Here is an 18,390-nt window from a genome sequence, read left to right as displayed (position 1 = left end):
CCCATTTGCAAAATGGGGACAGTTACAGAAGCCCCTCAGAAGGCTGCTGGGAGGGGGAGAAGGTTAAGAAGGGCCTGGCCCCGACAGTCCCTGTCTCCCACTTTACTGTGTCCTGCACCCTGCAGGTCTCCCTCGCAAACCCAATGAGAACCATCCCCAGCCCGGGTGAAGCTACCCCCCGGGGGCTGGAGAGGAAGGCAGGCACAAGGGGGGTTGCTGAGTTTAAGTTAAACACCCATATGAATTTATTAAATCCAGACTGTGTTAAAGGGCGGTGGTCTGGGAGGAGGGGCGTGGCCAGGGGACAAGGGACAAGATGACAAATGGCCGTGGGTGTCCCACATAGGGGCCCCAGCCGCTCCCCCGCCGGGCCCCCCAACCTGGGCAACGCCACGTCGCTTCACCATGATTCCCAATGGTGCTGGGCAGGCAGGGTGAGATGGCGAGAAACACAGAGGAACGTACGGACAGACGGCGCCTCCACAGACAACGTGCCCTGGCCTGCCCCGGCCCCTGCGACACACGCTGGGCTCCGGCCCGAGGGGGGCCTCCCGCCACCCTGGCCCGATCTGTCCAGGGAAAGGGCGACAGGGAGGGGAGGCGAAGGGGACCAGGGCAGCAGGGGGAGGGGTGATGGTCACCAGGAGCCGGAGCGGAAGAGGACAACCAGGGGCGGCTAATCCCTTTTCTTGTCCTCTGCTGGCTTTGGAGGGGCTTCCTGGGGCTCGCTAGTGGAGCTGGCCCCTGGGGTGGGCTTGGCGGGCAGGGGCGTAGAGGCCTCCTCCCTGGCGGCGGCGGCAGTTGTGGTGGGGGCCAGGGCGGGTGGGGGTGGAAGGGCCCCTGCTGCTGCTGCTGCTGCTGTCGGGGCCTCGGCCACAGGGGCGGCTGCCGTCGGGGCCTCGCCACTCATGCCAAACTCATTCACCCGCGTGGGGTCGACGCGGTAGATCCACCGTTGGTAGAGGTAGATGAAGAAGACCACATCTGGGGGCAGGGTGAGGGGGGCTGTGTGAAGGGAAGGGGCCCGCCCGGCAGCCCCAGACTGAGCCCTGAGGCCAGAGCAGGCGCCCCCCTCGCCCCGCAGCCCTCACCGTCCCGCAGGCAGCCTATCCGGTACATGACGGGCATCTTGATGACAAAGGCAAACAGGTCGTCGATGAAGGTGTTGAGGGCCTTGTAGGTAAGCATGCGCCAGGGCAGGTGGGCCACGGATTTGAGCTTATAGTTGATGAAGAGCTGCGGGGTCATGGTGATGAAGCCTGCGGTGATGACGGCAGGAGCCCCATGAGCAGAGGAAGGGGTGCCCTGACCCCCAACCTCTCTGATTGCACATCCGGTCTCTGTCCCTGTGCTGTCCTCTGGCTGCCCTGGCCGCCCAGCCGCTCCCGCGCCCAGGCACATCTTACCGCAGCTTCTTCACCAGCCCCCTGGGCATCTTTTGGGCCTCGATGTGCATACCATCTCCCAAGAGAGGTCTCCCCACCCCCTTAACTTTAGCCCCTCGTGGCACTTGCCATGTGCTGCAACATGCCTGTCCGCTCGTCTACTCTGAAGGGGCCCCGAGGACAATGACTAAACGCACTATGCATGGCCCCATGGAAGTCCTCCCCAGCCCACTAGGCCGGGCACCCCCCCGAGGCTCCTCACGTGCCACCTCTGCCCACCCGGGGTCGTCCCCGTCTGGGGATGAGTCCCTCCCGCATGGGACCAGGAGCACGAGGAGGGCAGGGCCCGGCTGACAGGACCCAGCGGGCCCCCTGCGTGACCCAGTGTGGACCGGGGAACGTGTGCTGCTGAGTCTGGCCCACACAGGAGGGCCGAGCACGGCGGGGGGCTGCTCACCGAAGGTCAGCAGGAAGCCATAGAGCATGCTGAGCACCCAGGAGTACCAGCCCTTGTGCTCCAAGTACAGGAGGCTGTAGACCGCGTAGCAGCCCAGGAGTGGGAAGAGGATCCATGACAGGTACCGGAACGCCATCTGTGGGGCACAGGGCAGGGCTGGAACCCCTGCTCCCCACCCTCACCCACCCACACCTGGACCGGCAGGCCAGACCAGGGGAATTTCCAGGTGGCCCTGGGAACTCTGGACTTGGACAGGAAGTATACACAGCGGGCCCGGAACCCTGGAGGGTGTGACCCAGGCCATAAAGAATGGATGGGCTCAGCAGTCGGCAGGCAGATGCCTTGGACCCCACCCACTGCCCCTCTCCTGGTCTGGGGTGTGTGGGTGCTTGGAGACCCTCCTGGGGGTCCACTGTGGGGGAGACTCACATCATCATATACTTTGGTCGAGGACTCGATGTACGTGGACTTGTCTTTGAATGTTGGGCGGGGAAAGAGTCCTGCCACTTTGTGCTCCCGGTCCAGCTGCAGATAGGGAGGGAGGCCGTGGTCAGCTGCCACCCTGGCTCACACTCCCACGCCAGCTCAAGCCCCTGCCCTTCCTCACTGTTCCCAGTTCCCCTGCCCCACGAGTGACCCAAAAAATCCCCTGGTGCGAAAATCCCCTTGGTCCTGGGAGTGCGACAGGCATTGGGAAACCCCCAGGGGCCAGCTCCAGGGTCTGGCTGGGGCAGACAACCCCCATTCCAAGCCCCCAGCGGCCCCCACAACAACACAGTGGCCCGGCCTTACCCGGACGTCCATGACCTTGGTGATCTTCCAGAGGTCGATGAGGACCCCGATGAAGACGCTGACCTGGACCACGAAGTTGGTCTCGTTGTCCAGGATATAGAGAAGGACCACGAAAGACTGGAAAACGCCGAAGAAGACGGAGCGCACGGACAGGCCCTCCAGAGATTGCCGGCTGTTCCAAAACTGGATATCTGCGCAAGGGTTGGGGTGAAGCCGAGCTGGGGCACCTCCGAGTCCCTCCCGCAGCTCCCTCAGGTCCCGTCCTCCTCAGAACCCCAACATGGCACTGGGTCTGCCAAGGGGGTGGGGTGCACACCACCATCCCCTTCCATGAAGAGTCTTTGCCTCACAGGCGCCACCCAGAGCAGTCGACAGGATGGTGGCTGCAAGGACAGGGACAGGGACGGTTGCCCCTGCCATGTCCTGTGCTTGCCACACGCCAGAAGCAGAGGCTGGTCAAGGAAGCCCCGTTCCTCAGGTTGCAGAGCCTGCCCTGGCAGGATCTGGATGTGAGCCAGGTGCGCACAACCCCAGAACCAGGCTGTCCACCTGGTGCCATGCTCCCCTCGACAGGAGGCTCTGGGATGTGCACTTCGAGACCAGCTCCTCCAGCCCACCATTTTGAAATCCAGAAGGACCTCAGACACTCCTGGGGTGCAGATAAGGTCCTAACGTCTGGTCCCCAACCAGACCTCCTTCCTGTGCCCCTGGTGGACCCCCACCCACAGGGCCAGGCAATCCCTCTCTGAGTCCTGGCCTCCCATGGGCCAAAGCGGGTACCAGCGCTGTCCAACTCCCGCAGCCACGGTGGCCAGCCCACCACAATGCCTGCCTTGAGGAAGTAGAGCCAGGCCCAGAGTCACACAGGGCTGGCTCTGCGACGCGTGCAAGGCCGCCCACCCACTCTGATTCCGATTCCAGAGCTCTGACACACTCAGCAGGCTTGCCCCACCCCCCATCAGACCATCAGGCCCTGAGGAGACCTCAGGAGGATACTCCTAGAGCCCCCCCCAAGTCCTGACTGGGAAGAACGGATCTGGAGATGGAGTTCTGTTGGAGGCTGGTAGATATGAGTCCCGCCTCAGACCAGGGAGGCAACAAGCACAGGGTGTAAAGGCGCCAGCGGCCCAGGCCCCCGCTGGGTGACCTCAGGCGAGGGACCGTACCCTCTGTGCCCTTGTCTCTCAGGAGGAAGTGGGACCGCAGACGACCTGGCTGGAAGTCAGCAGGCGTGGCCATGCACAGCTAACAACTCCCCCCGTCCCGGTGGGCGGCACCGCCTACTGTCCAGTTTGGATGTTAACAACTTCTGGAATGTGATGCTCGATCGCAGCAACATTGTCTTAATAACGCGTACACCCATGAGGGCTGCTCCTCGCACACGCTGTAGCGCAACAGGCCTCCCACAGACCCGTGCCTCTCGAGGGAAGGACGCAGTGGACCACACGGGCTTAGAGGGGGAAAGTGGGTGTTGGAGCCCCCTCCTGGGTCCCAATTCTGGCTCTGTCACTTGGGACCTGTGAGACTATGGGCAAGTTACCCACCCTCTCTGAGTCTCCGCTTCCTCACCTGCAAGCACAGAAGCAATGACAGGCTTCCTCGCGGGGCCGGGGCCATGGGGACGCCACAAGCTGACCCACGAGGGTGCTAAGAACAATGCCTGGCGCTTGGCCAGGCCCCCCTCAAATGCTGGCCATCAGCACTGCTGGCCTCTGCAACCTAGGGGCCTTTTGGGGACAGGGCTGTCACCACCCCACTCAGGTGGGCCCCATGCACTCAAACTTGAGGGGCCTCCCCCAAAGAAAAGCCTGCTGTGCAGGGCAGCAGGAGAGGCTCGGGGGCTTCCCTGGTTGATTGCAGCCTCGGAGTTCCCCAGCCCTGCTTCCTGGTGGCGCCATCCCAGACTCTGCCGGAGCAGCAGGCCAGCTCCTTCCCTGGCGCCACACCCGCAGGATGGGAGTTTCTGGGCTGGGAGTTTCAGGGCCATTACCTTCCCCAGCTCCTCAGGCCTCTGGAGAGTGGGGCTGAGAGACCCCACATAGAGAGCAAGCCCCACCCCCCACCCTCCTATCCCCAGCCCCCCATGGCCTCCCATTGGCCCCAGGGTCCCACCCTACCGTTCTTGAAGGCCAGGAACTCAAAGACACTGTGCACAATTGACACGATGATGGTGAGCGCCAACAGGTAGGGGTTGGTCTCTAGGAGCGCGACCTGGAGGTGGGGGTGGGGGGCAAGGCCTGTGAGCACGGCTGTGCCCTTGCCCAGAGCTGACCACTGCGCACCTTCATTAGCCAGCCCCATTCTCCTTCCCCTGGATCCCAGAGGCCCTGAGCCCTGGGGCTGCCCCAGGGAAGGAAAGAGCATGCCAGTCAGTAGGACAGAGGGTGAGGATAGGCAGAGGGGCACGGAGGGCCGGGCGAGTGCTGTGCAGACAGGCGGGGGTGGGCGGCGGGGGGGGCAGTGGAGAGACTGACGGGGTGAGAGGCAGGGTGATCGAGACAGATGAAGGGACAGCCAGGGTGAGGACTGGAAACGCAGCCCCAAAAACAAGCTCAGGGAGACACAGACGAGTCACCAGATCACAGTCACAGGCCAATAGAAAGGTGGGAACAGAAGATATTCAAGGACGCAGCAAGAGAGAGCAGAGACTCGGAGTCAGAGCCCAGGGTCAAGGAGACAGGCTGGGGTGGGGACAGGGATGCAGCTCCAGACCTGAAGGCCTGGCTCAGCCGACAGAAAAGCCATGACAAGGATGATAAGGAGGTCCCCAGAAAGCCTCAGAGACAGGACCGCCAGAGCCAGCCGGGGCCTGCTGTGGGAGGGGGCCCGGGAGGTTGTGAAACTGGCCAGGGAGGTTGGGCTGGAGGTCCCCAGGCTGCTGGCGGGCCACTTCCCCTTCCCCTCATGCAGCTCAGAAGGGGCTGGAAAGCCCCCATCCAGCCTCACCTTCACTGAGTCCTGCTCCTCATCTGACTGCTCATACAGCTCATCCCCCAGGAAGTTCCAGGGCGACTTGGTGCTCTGGGCGGCGTAGAGCTGCCAGCGCCAGAGCGAGAGCGGGCAGAAGGAGACGCGGAGCGGCAGGCTGGCCAGGCTCTCGTTGATGGGATAGTAGTCCTTCTGCAAGTTCCAGTAGTCGTTGAAGTAGATGATAGGGTAGTAGTCCCCGCTCACGGCGTCGAACTTCACATCTGCGGGCACATGGGGCAGGGGCACCGCTCAGCGGGGCTGGAGACCGCTGGCACCCAAGAGGGTGGAGACATCCCTTGGGCCCCCAAGGCCAAAGGTGGCAGATTCAGATGTCCCTGGGGACCCCTGACAGAGACCAGAGAACAGGGGATGCCTCTCAGCTACACCATAGGGAGCTGAAGAGCTGCTTGACCTCCATGGAGGGGACAGGGTAGAGAGGGCCGGACAGGCCCCACCTGAAAGGGCTGTCTGTGGCTCAGCTCCAACCCACGGCTGCCCTGCGATGGCCACATACCAGGGTTTTGTAAGAAAAGTCAGGAATCCAGGTTTCTCAGGGACACTGTCCTGACTTCCAAAGTCGGCCACAGCTCATGGGCCAGGTGAGACTTGCCAGAGGATGGGTTTGGGCGCCCGGGGGTCAGTGTGGAGGTCACCGGGAAGTACGGCGGGGAGGAGAAACAGAGGAGTGCCGGGGGGGGACAGGAGGGGAATAGGCAGGGACCCTGGGAGTGGTAGAGACCCAGGCAGATTGCAGAGGGAGTCAGGGCTGGGGCCCAGGGGTGTGGGGGGGGGCTCACACTGGTCCAGAGGCGGTGGCACGCTGCCCTTCACCCACGGTGTGTGGTCGTCCACGATGTTGATGGTGATGTTGGGATGCCAGTGGGAGATCACCTCCACAGGCCCGTAGTCCTCAGCCCTCTGAGGGAAGATGGGGTGAGGCGGGGTTGGGGGAGGGAGGCCTCCGAGGCACCTTCCCGCTTCTCCCTGCAGGCTCCCGTGACATTACAACAGCAGAAGGGCAACCCCCACAGTGATGGTTGCCCCACGGCGACAGCTAGCCAAGGGCTTACCCCAGATGATCCCCAGGCCAGCCTCCACAGCATCTCCCCATGGCCTCCCCCCAGCCACCTAACAGAGCAGGACACTGAGGCCCAAGGATGTGGACAGGGTCACATGCCAGGCTGTGAAGCCCGGCCTCATGACAGCATGGATGTGGGACCCACATGCCACCTGTGCTTGGGGGCCACACCTCCCGTCCCATCCCTCCCCTCGCTGCGGAGAAAGGAAGGATCTCGGTGCCAGCACAGGCTCACACCCCAGCGCCCCCAGCCTGCCACGTAGGATTCCTGCTCTGGGCTCACTATCAGCCCCCGGCTCTGGGCCGGGCTGAGCCTGGGCCCTGGGGCCCACCGCATCCTGGATGTGACACTTGGGCCAAGTCTCCTTGTCTGAAGATGGAACAGTGACGGGACCTTCTCGCCGGGGCTGGTGGGAAGCGCCTAAGCACCTGCTGCGTGGCTGCTGGCTGCCACGCCCTCGCCCAGAGCCGCCCCGGATTCCCACCCAGTTTCCCGAGAAGAGAGTGCACCCCTGCCGGTGAGGCAGCCAGACTCAGCCTCCACAGAGGCTCTGCTCCGTGGCAGCGCCCAAGGGGGACCCCGGGGGCTGGCTGCAGGGCTGTGAAGGGCCCAGATGCTTGCCCAAGGCCCCGCGGCCCCGCTCACATTCACCTTGATCATTTCTGGGTCGGCTTCTGTCTCTCCCGTCAACAGGTTCTTGGTTTTCTGGAATCGCCGGCGCTTGTATTTGTTGATCACTGTGGGAGGGAGGCGGAGGCAAGAGGGCAGGGAGGAGAGCTGGCACCAGCCACTCGCTCGTCTCCTGGCTGCACTCTTGCACCCCAAAACAAGGGGACAGCAACGGGGGCCGGAGAGCCTGAGCAGCCCTCTCGGACCTCACCCATCCGTTTCACCATCTTGGCAGGGACACCAACACCCACCCAACTGCCCCAGGCAAAAACCTGGCGTCTCCTCTCTCCAGAATCTGCTCCAAACGTTCCATTGGCCGTTCCAGGGACAGCCCGCAGCACGCGTCTCACCTCCAACCACTCCTCCAACCAACAGGGCCCCACTGCGGGCCAGCCACGGCGTCCCCCTCCCAATGGCCACAGTCCTCACCAGACTGCTGGTGGCCACTCTTGTCCCCATGACCTGCTCTCCATACAAACAACCATTCTCTTAAACAAAGTGTCTGCTCACGTCCTGCTGCTCCAGAAGCCCAGAAGGCTCCCGCTCCCCAAGCAGGGCATCTGCGATGCTCACCATGGCCCCACTGACCACTTTTCCTTCTTCGCCCACCTCCTTCCTCAAATCTGCCAGCCCTGGGCCTTTGGAGGTGTGGCTCCATCTCCCTGGCACGAATCCACCATGGCCAGAACCTTCCCGGTGGGCTCCTTCAAAGCCCTCTGGTCCCTGGTGAACTGCTCCTCTTCTGCATGCTTCCCTGCCCGTCCCACTCACCATTTCCTTCTCCCTCACCACTTCTTTTTTAAAGATTTTATTTATTTAGGGGTGCCTGGGTGGCTCAGTGGGTTAAAAGCCTCTGCCTTCAGCTTGGGTCATGATCCCAGGGTCCTGGAATCGAGCCCCGCATCGGGCTCTCTGCTTGGCCAGGAGCCTGCTTCCTCCTCTCTCTCTGCCTGCCTCTGCCTACTTGTGATCTCTGTCAAATAAATAAATAAGATTAAAAAAAAAAAAAAGATTTTATTTATTTATTTGACAGACAGTGATCACAAGCAGGCAGAGAGGCAGGCAGAGAGAGAGGAGGAAGCAGGCTTCCTGCTGAGCAGAGAGCCTGATGCAGGGCTCAATCCCAGAATCCTGAGATCACAACCTGAGCAGAGGCTTAACCCACTGAGCCACCCAGGTGCCCCTTCCCTCACGACTTTTTATCCTGGACCCAAGTTCGCCTCCCCATCAGCTGGCTTGTCTGCTCTCTGCCTGCTCCAGTCTGTGAACCCCACAACTGACAAACAGAACCCATGAATAATAGAACTGCGGACAGCTCTGGACAAGCCACCAATGTGAGAAATACTGCACAGTGACTCCCGAGCCAGGAGCGGGCCGCACTTCCTCTTGTGGGGGCCAGGTGGGCTACAGGCTCCCTGCCACCCTGCCAACCAACACCTGCCAGGAAAAGGAGGCCAGTACTTGCTTACGTCCCATCTCCCCGCCACCAACCTGGCCTGGTACTTTTCAGGTCTTCCTTACGCTAAGATGAACCAAGGCCTCTGGGGCCGGGAGAGGTGGGGAAATGGGAAGGGAGCTGGCCAGGAGCAGGGGCTCCGGGGTCACATCCTGGCTCTGTCTCCCTGAGGGACGCTGGTGAGTAGGTCACTTCCCTGAGCTTTAGTCCCTCCTCTGGGGAGGGGGGCTCAAAGCACCGCCCCCTCTTGGCAGGACCACTGTGAAGAGCACAGCCAGGCAGCATCCCTGCCCGTCACACTTTCACACTTCCGCAAACCGCAGGGCCCAGATCCCTCCCACCAACCCCCCAACCCCGAACCAGGACTTGGGGCTTTTGGAGTCTATGGATGAGCTCAAGTTCAAAAATGCTTCCGGGAATTGGGCCTCAGCTTCAGCCCAGGCCATGCTGCTCTTTCTTGTTAACATGAATGCTACCCCCCACTTCTACCATGTTTGTTCATGCGAGACCCTGCCCCCACCTCCGGGGAGCACAGGAAACATCAGAGGGTGGGCATCCTGGAGGAAACCTTGCAGGGGGACGCACTCTGCTGCTGTTCCACACCTGGGAGAGGCTGTCCAGGGAAGGGAGGAGCTGTGCGCAGCCGAGCCCCAGGAGCAGAGAGGCTTTGGCTCAAGTGGAGAACACTCTACAACTGGGGAGCATTCAGACTGGACTGTAACATGAGGTGGACCTGGTTTCTGTCAGGGGGAAGAATCGCCTTTTCTCGGAGTTACAGCTTCTAGAACCGTACCAGCCAGTAAAGTCGTGGCCCCATGAGGCTACGGACACTGACCATGTGGCTAGTCCAAACCAAGATCTGCTGTGAGGGCAAAACATATAGTGGACTTCGAAGCTTAATGCAAAGAAGAATGTAAGGTATCTCGCTAATTTTTTACACTGATTACATGTTGAAATGACAACATGCTGACTTCAATGGCCACTAACTAGAGTGCATAATGGATGTGCGGGGCTGGCGTTGTATCTATAGGACCATGCTGCTCTAGGCACTGACTACGGGCCCTTTGGGGAGAAACGGGGCTTCTCTGATCCCATACTCTCGTTCTTCCCTCTGGACTCGGTGTGTGGCCAGTTAGGAGTCTCTTCACGTCCTGCCCCAAGAGGTCCCAGCTGAGAAACGGGAGGAGGAGGCCTGCAGGATCCTAGTGGGCTTTTCGGGTCCAAGGGCTGCAGATCCTCCTTTGCAGACCATGTTAACATGTGTCACACTGACCGTGAATGTGACCTCAACCACGCCTTGCTACAGACCATGCTCACCAAAGGCCGAACCACAGAAGAGAACAGTGGCGTCGACCGGGGGCACATGGGATGCCAGGGAGCAGCCGCTCCCCTGGGTCATGGCCAAGGCAACCTCTGAGGCATCAGGCACATTTAAGCAGGATCCTTGCGCCACGCTGCTCACGGGACCGTGGCTGTGGAGACTACCCGTGCAAACCACACTCAGCTGTGCTCGCCTCTGCCTACAGACCCCGCCAATGGAAGCCAGCTGGGCAGATCACCCCAGAGATCACAGCCCACAGACACGCTCATAGAAGAGGGCTTGGCACACACAGGGGACTTTTCCAGACCAGCCGTGGAGGCTGATACAGGTTCACCAACTGTTTGTTTTGTCCACTACAGAGGACAATGAAAAAATTATCCTTTGGGATATTTTTATATCCCCCAAATTAGGGAAGGCCTAACCCACCCAAGCAGAGCCACCTCTATCGCGGCCCCGCACAGAAACAGCCAGAGGGATGGCAACTAAATCCCCAAGCGCAAGGAAACAAAAGCAAGGCGGGCATACGGGATTCATGGCGGGGCAACGGGAACTTTCTGAAGGAGCCGCTGATTGAGTCTCTAGATCTGCTGAAACTCAAGCATGGAGAGACCCCCAGGGCTGCCAGTCAGGAGACAGTGGACTAAGGGACAAAGAGGGAGGAAAAGCACATGACCACGACTGATCCAAACGAGAAGCTGGACTGGAAGGGGAAAAGGACTCCAATGCCAATAAGCCACGTGCTCCAAAGCACCTAAACACTGAATATTTAGCTCCTCAAAATCGCCTTCCTGGCTTGGGGTTCTCTCTTCCAAAGGGGGAAGTCCAGAGAAAATACGTCAAACTGAAAAACCAAGCAACTGCAGTATGGGCTGGTCCGGGGGAGCTCCGGAGGTTACGCAGCAGAGAAACAGCGAGGGAGCTTGAGGGTGGTGGCTGTGGGGGGTGGGGCGGCGAGGGGTGAACAGAAGACTGAGGACTTGCACAGTCTTGTTGAATTACTTGAATTTTGAACCATGGCTGTGCAAGAACAGATGAAACGGAATGCAATGCTCTGGGCAGAGAAAACCCCCGGTTGCTGCTGGGCCACGTCAGAGGTCGCAAACGGTTCGCCCTGACCCAAGGCTTCCTGGGGTTACTCACAGTCCCTGGGGTTTGTGCTCACAGTTGGGATGGCCGAGGGGCCAGCCAGAGAGAGAAGGGCGGACCTTGTCTGGCTACACGGCCCTCACAGTGCCCTCACACGGGACCTGCCGAACGGGCCACCTGGGAGCCAGGCTCCTCCGCACAAGGCCCCCCAAGGGCGGCACATTTGCGCAGCTTGTGTTCGCGCGGTCCGGGGTACACAGACGCATTTACAGACCTCACACTGGATCCAGCAGGGCCAAGGCCCTCCTGTCTGCCCTGCTCACTCCTTCTGTTGTTCCTTCACAGACCATCCTTGAGTATCTGCTCTGACCAGGCCCAGCAGTGAACATGAGCCAGCCCCGCTCTTCTAGGAACACAGTCCCCTGCCCCTCAACAGTCCCTTTCTCTGCCTGCTCTTTGCCTCCTCTCCCATCCACGCATAGGTGTCCACAGAGGCACAGAGGGTAGATGGGGCTTGAGCCCAGCCCACCATCCCCAGCCTCCCTGGGCCAGGGCCTCCCACCTGCCCTGGTGGGCCTGGCACTGGGTGGGGTGAGGGGTGGGGTCCCCACCGCACAGCAGGGGTGCTTACTCCGTGACATGTGGACCGTGGCGAGCCGGCGGTAGAGGGCCTTCTGCCGGGGGTCTGGGTGGAAGCCACTCTTGGTGAAGTAGACATGGATGTAGATGGAGCCATTCTGCTGCACGCTCTGCAAGGCGGGCCAACAGGGAGAAAGGACATGCTGAAGCCCCTCCCAGTGCCAGGCCCCACAGCCTCACCACCCTGGGCTCCCCGGGACTGAGCGCTTGGGTGGGCCGTGGAGCTGAGCGACCGAGAGCAAACTGCTCACGTCAGACCCGCTGAGACTGGAGTCCCAGAAGGAGCACACGCTGGCTGTGGGAACCCTAGGCTCCACCTTGCCCAGCCGGGCCTCCACGCCTGCCTGTGCCCTGCAGGTAAGCAGCGCCGGGAAGACTATCCGAGAGCACCCAGAAGGTCGATAAACGCCAGTAATCACCCCACTTGACAGTAAAATGAAGGCCAGGGCCCCACTCCAGGCACTTCAGGTGGTCCCCACCAAACCCAGCACGCTCACATTTGTGCAACTGACGCACATAAGCCTGGCACTTTGCATGGTGTGACGACCCCTCTTTTCTAGACGAGGCCACAGGCCTCAAGCAGGGATTGTGTAACATGGTGAATGAGTGGATATGAACCTAGCCTGTGGGCTCCTGTGCGGCTCTGCCTCTCCCCATCTGTGTCCCCCGCTCTGCCTGTGCCTGTCACCTACTATATCCCCGGGACCAGGACTAGTCTCACCTCTACCTGTTACAGATGAGGAAAGCCAAGAGGGTGGCCACTTGCCAGAGGCCCCGAGGGGACGGCCAAGGCCGATTGGAGGTCTCCATCAGAGCTCCATTCAGAACTTGGATTTACTCGTCCCCTTCACTTCCCTGCCTTTTAAGCACACCTCTGTGCTCATCATACTTTGTATATTTTACTGTTTTAACACCTTGGGACGGTGTGTGTGGAGGGGTGATGGGGTGGGGGGAGGGAGGAGGGGTTCTTAGCTGGTGGGGAGACTTGCCCCTTCCAGGGTTCTGAATTCCTAGAAACAACTCACCTGCCTTTGAACACATCTTTCAAATGCAAACCAGCCAATCCCAAGCCCACACTCCACCTACTCTCTTGATCTAAAACCTCATATACACTAAGCTTCCCTAAATCACCCAGGACAGGGTACATGCAGCTGGAGACCACCCCTCTAGCTGACAGCCCACTGACATCTGACATCCGAAGGAGCCAGTCCTAAGCTGTTACCCCTGCCTGCCTTGCTTTTCCCACAGAAACCCCAGGAAAGGCTCTGGCTGGGCTCCACCCCCCACCCTCCTGCCCTTTCACTTCTGACCAAACCTGGTGCTTCCCCTGTGGCTCTGCATGGGAAATGCAAATAGTGAATTAAAATCAGCCACAAAGGGGCGCCTGGGTGGCTCAGTGGGTTAAGGCCTCTATCTTAGGCTCAGGTCATGATCCCAGGGTTCTGGGATCGAACCCCACATCGGGCTTTCTGCTCGACGGGGAGCCTGCTTCCTCCTCTCTCTCTGCCTGCGTCTCTGCCTACTTGTGATCTCTGTCTGTCAAAAAAAAAAAAAAAAATCTTAAAAAAAAAAAATAAATAAAATAAAATCAGCCACAAAGCTGGAAAGGGGGGATAGAATGGCATGCTTAGGAACGGCTTCCACCAACCAACTTGCTGCCCTTCCTGGGATCTCATCTCAGGGAGGGCTCTGGAGGCTGGCCAGAAGTCTCGGTGGAACCACTCCGGGCAGAGTTATCCCACCTGCCTCAGAAAGACGGGAGCCCAGACCCTGCTTCCAGGCACCCAGATGGAGCAGACATGCCCCCTGCCCCAGGGGCTGAGGAGAAGACCTGCTGGGGAGAAGTGAATGAGAGGGTAGCCCCAAAGGGATATCAACACCCACTGATTCATCACATTCACTGACTGGTGTATTTGCTGATGTACTGGTCCCATGCTGAGCAGAGCTGGGGACACAACAGTGACCAAACCAGCTCTGGGAGTGACAACCCAGAGTGCACAGGCCTAGATGCAGAAGCCCAGAGAGGAACCACTGCCTGAGCTTGACTGTCAAGGAAGGCTTCCTGGAGGAAGCAGGATTTGAGCCTGGAGATGCCAGAGTCCAGAGCACCTGAGTTCAAATCTCTCACAAGATCTCTGACCTTATATGTCACCCAAGCTCTCTGTACTTCAGTTTCCTTATCAGTCAGTCAAACAGAGAGGATAGGGGCCACTTCCTAAGGCAGCAGGGAGGTTCCCACCAGTCGGCCTAGCTTGATGCCCTACACAGTAAGTGCTCCATTGGTATTAACTACTACTTTCAAACAGGGCTGCCTGGTCCACCCCCAAGGTCAGTTCCTAATCCTTTCCTTGTTTAAAGCACAGGTTTACATGCCCTTGGAGGTAGCTGGGAGGATCTGAGGCCAATTCCAACCCTATTTATATTTTTCAGATGGGGAGGCCAAGGCCCAGAGACCTCCGGGGCCTCCCTGTGGTCACACAGCATGGGAACGGCAGCAGCGCCAGGCTCAGAGCCTGAACTCAAGCTGCAGGACCAGGAGCCGGTTCAAGAAGAGGCCCTTCAGCAGGAGCAGCACAGCCCTGGAGCCCAAGCCCGGGAGCTGCCCGCACCTGTGGGATGTCGAGCTCGGCGAAGTGCTCGTAGCAGCCGTCAGAGTTCTCGCCACTAGTCCAGTCGCCGTACACGAGGTCGTGCTGCTCCCAGAAGAGCGCTGATGTGGCATTAAAGTCTGTAAAGTGCTCGTGCTCGGAGATGTACACGTGCAGGTTCTGCGGGCAAGGGAGCAGGGCAGGGAGGGGGCTCAGGGCGGCTGCTGAGGGCCTCGGACGGCGGCCGAAGAACGAGTAGACCAAGAGCCGGGGCAGCGGTCAGCACACTCAGATGACCGATTGTGTGTGGGCAGTGAAGAGGGGGCCGGGGAAGAACAGCAGCCTGGGCGGAGAACCCAGTGTCTCTTCCCTCCACCCCCCACCATGGCTGTCCTGGTCTGAGTCTGTGGCATCCATGAGCAAAAGAACACTGGAAGGATGACCGGCCTGCCAGTCAGAATTCGGGCTCGGCACCTGATGGGCTCGGTCGGTAGGGCATGCAAGCTGAATTCGAGCCCCGTTATTTTTACTTTAAAGACAGCAAAACAAAGGTAGAATTTTTGGGGTCAGAGGGATCAAGTCTCCTTGAAAGGTCTTCTCCCTTCTCTTAGAGCCTGCTTGGTCAGAGCTCTGCAGGCTCACAGAGAACGCCCAGCAGAGAGCTGCGAGGGCGTTAATGGACTCCAGAAAAGCTGGGGGAATGGGGAGCCAGCCCTCAGCCCCCTCCCTTCTCAGGCACCTGTGCCCGTCTCTGAACAGAGCCCTGAAGGCCCGAGGACAGCCTCTCTGAGCAGTGGTTGCCCCCGCTAACTGGCATGCTATGCAGTCGGGGTTCCCAAAGCTGCGGAGAAGCGAGAGGCAGGAGAAGTCTCGATTACTGGGGTCTGGGCACTCACTGCGGGGGCTATTGAACCCCAAGCCCCGGCCCCTTGGGACCCAGCAGGACGGCATGCGCCTCCCTCTTCTCACTCTTGGGGGCTGCTCTGCCCAGCTTGCCACTCTCTCTCTCCCCAACTCCTTCCCTTCCCGTCCCTGCACACCTCCCTGGGCAACTTGTTTTCTTCTTCTCCCTGTGCAACTTTAAAGACCTGAACGTACTTTGGAAATAAATTACGTGAGGATGCCATTAGACAGTTTTTCAACAACTGAGTGAACCCTTTTTTGTCCCTCTTCCCCACAAACCTGACGAAAGAATTGACTTTCTCCTTGGGGTGCTGCTAGAGCAACACTGGTCTCAGGGGCTAAGGATGGATCTGGAGCTCCTCAAGCCCGGACCTGTGCCCAGCTGACAGCAACCAAGGACCAGTCCATCCCAACGGCCCATGTCACCCTCTCACACCCTCCCCTACACAACTGTCTCCCGAGTCTGGCCTCCCAGCCAGCGGTTACCATTAAAGTGTCTTTGGGGAACAGGTTGCGGCTGGCGACGCGAGGGGCTCCTCCGGGGCCCGCCTGGTCCTGAGGGGCCGGCCCTCGGCGGAACCAGCTGCTGATGACCCAGATGATGAAGATCCTGCGGAGGCGAGCAGAGCGGACGGTGAGGCCCAAGCCTTTTCTTTCCAGCGTGGGCCCACGCGACCTCCTTCTGACACAGCACACGCTGGGGGCCTAACCCGGGGCTGGTGACCAAGGAGGGAGGGCCCCTAAGAAGGCAGTCACCAGGCAGGTGAGAAGACAAGATGCCCCCGACACCATGCCTGGGGTCCCGCCCCCGATTCCACACAGACCCCCGCCCTGTGAGTCCCCCAGCAGCCCCCGGTGGTCACAGGGCTGCAAGACTCAGACCTTCCAACCTTGGACCTAGGAAACCTAGTATGCCAAGCCCCGGGAATCCCAAAGTCAGAGAATGCTAAGAATCTAGAATCTCAGCATTTTAGAGGTGCAGCACCTTTGAGAGCAACGTTTTAGGACTTCAAATCAACTGAATGCTTGAGAAGGGGGCTAGGGAGTAAAGAGTTAGTCCCAATTTGTGGTTAATATTGGCCTAGGCTGTTCAGACCAACACTGCTGTTGAAAACAATCAACTGGATGGGGCGCCTGGGGGGTGCAGTCGGTTAACAGTCTATCTTCGGCTCAGGTCATGATCCCGGGATCCTGGAATCGAGCCCCACATCGGGCTCTCTGCTTTTCTCTCTCCCTCTACCTGCCGCTCTGCCTACTTATGCGCACCTGCATGCTCTCTCTCTCTTTCTCTGTCAAAATAAATCAATAAATAAATCTTAAAAAAAAAAAAAAAGGAAACAACCAAGTGGAAAAACTTAGTAAAAATGAATATACTAAGAACATATCAACATTTATATATCCTGCTATAATAAGATTATATTCCGCTCACATTATGTTCTCATGTACGTTCTTTATCAAGTTTACACATGAGTATACGTAAGTACATATTCTTAAAAACACTAAATAGACAAGACTATAGATTTACCAGGTAAAAACTGAAGGCAAGACTGGAACAAAAACAGTAGAAAGAAGTTTCTTTTTTGTGTCTGAGGACATTTGCTAGTGTGTTGATGGGTAACAGTAATGTTAGCCGAGGGCCCATACCAGGTAACTAGAGAGCTACCATACAAGAAGCTAAGACCCCACGTGGTACCACACCCAGGACCAGGGGAGACAGACAGGGCCTAGTCCTCCCCGGGAGGCACCAGGTAGTCACAGCCAGAGCCTTGAACCTGGTGCGAGGAGACCCCAGATGGATGCTGCCAGCCTTGCTTAGAGCTAGGAATGGACACAGGGTGAAGTCCTGGCCAGTAAGACGTAAACACCATGTATTGCGCTGGCTTTGGAAAAGTGTCCTTAAAGAGACAGAGCATGCCTCCTTGATTCCTTCTTCCCTCCTAGAAGGCAGCTGTGATGGCTGGATCTTCAGCAGCCATCTTAGGCCATGCAGCTAAGGGGTAAAACCCAGGTCGAACAAAGGTCGAACAAAAAGCAGGAAAGAATCTGGGTTGCAGAAGACTGCAGAATCCTGGTCTAAGTCCAGAACAGTACATGAGAGAGAAATAAAAAACTGCTATTGCGTTAATTCAGGTCACTCAGACACACACTGCTATGTAATTATTAAATGAGACGAGTACTTATTAATTACTACGAGAAGCAATACAGCAGAGGTTGAGCGCTCGGCCTCTAAGCTGCTATACGTGGACCCGAAGCCCAGCTCTGCCTCCTGTCAACTGTGTGACCTCAGGCAAGACTCTTAACCTCTCCAGAGCTCCGTTTCCTCCCCAGTTAAAATGGGAATAATGACACCATCTACCTCATGGGGTTGTTCGTAAGCATTAAATACGTGGATGGCTATCTGTATCTCTATCTAAGTACACACACATATGCACCCGTGATAAGTATGTGCCGTCTAGAACGAAGGCTGGTACACACTCGTAAGTACTTTCGAAGCGTTTCATCACAGGAAAAGACGCAGACAAACTCTCCGGAATGGAAAAATACTACAAGGGAATTCTAGTGTAGGTGGGTCCCAAACCACACGGAGGGGCAGGATCAGGCACAGGGACTCATCTTGGCCTGTAGAAGCTCTGGACCCCTGGGGTCTCAGGGGCCATGGCCCTGCTGAGCCATCTGCTGCCTCCCCAAGAAGTCCCTGATGCACACGGCTGAGGAAGGTCTGGAACTGGTAATCTCGGGGGAACCCTCCACCTCCGAGAGAGGCTCCCATTTTAGTACATATGCCAAGGGAGGGTGTGGGAGCAAGGACACCCACTGGCAGCCTGGCCCTGGCTTAGTGTGTGGCCTGCGGAAGTCCCACTCCCTCTGGGCTTCTGGGTCCCCATGTGTAAAACGAGGCTGACTGGACCAGATGTTTTTTAGGGATTCCAGATCCCCAGTTCCCTGAAGAGCACCTGTGTGTATCTACAGGCCCCCAGTTTTGTGGATCCTCTCAGACGGCACATGGCCACATGCCTCCATCCACACATTCCAGGCCAGGAAGCC

At 58.7% G+C, this 18,390-nt stretch overlaps 1 protein-coding gene across 2 annotated transcripts in view; it reads right to left on the bottom strand.

The window, feature by feature from the left end:
* Positions 1 to 221: 221 nt before the first annotated feature.
* Positions 222 to 18,390, bottom strand: part of CLPTM1 (CLPTM1 regulator of GABA type A receptor forward trafficking) — a 28,912-nt gene continuing 10,743 nt past the window's right edge. The window contains exons 3-15 of one of the 2 annotated variants that reach the window (XM_047709933.1): positions 15,832 to 15,955; positions 14,464 to 14,622; positions 11,847 to 11,964; positions 7,335 to 7,420; positions 6,402 to 6,522; positions 5,581 to 5,825; positions 4,752 to 4,845; positions 2,635 to 2,825; positions 2,272 to 2,367; positions 1,843 to 1,978; positions 1,092 to 1,259; positions 884 to 984; positions 222 to 853 (exon numbers count right to left, since the gene is read on the bottom strand). In XM_047709933.1, coding sequence (XP_047565889.1) covers positions 677 to 853; positions 884 to 984; positions 1,092 to 1,259; positions 1,843 to 1,978; positions 2,272 to 2,367; positions 2,635 to 2,825; positions 4,752 to 4,845; positions 5,581 to 5,825; positions 6,402 to 6,522; positions 7,335 to 7,420; positions 11,847 to 11,964; positions 14,464 to 14,622; positions 15,832 to 15,955 — 1,816 coding nt within the window. In that variant the 3' untranslated portion in view covers positions 222 to 676. Of the gene's footprint in view, positions 985 to 1,091; positions 1,260 to 1,842; positions 1,979 to 2,271; positions 2,368 to 2,634; positions 2,826 to 4,751; positions 4,846 to 5,580; positions 5,826 to 6,401; positions 6,523 to 7,334; positions 7,421 to 11,846; positions 11,965 to 14,463; positions 14,623 to 15,831; positions 15,956 to 18,390 lie in introns of both variants that reach the window. The other variant, XM_047709932.1, reaches the window with a different exon arrangement.

Source organism: Lutra lutra, chromosome 17, assembly GCF_902655055.1.
Source record: "Lutra lutra chromosome 17, mLutLut1.2, whole genome shotgun sequence".
Taxonomy (NCBI): domain Eukaryota; kingdom Metazoa; phylum Chordata; class Mammalia; order Carnivora; family Mustelidae; genus Lutra; species Lutra lutra.
This window is presented reverse-complemented; position numbering and strand designations above follow the sequence as displayed.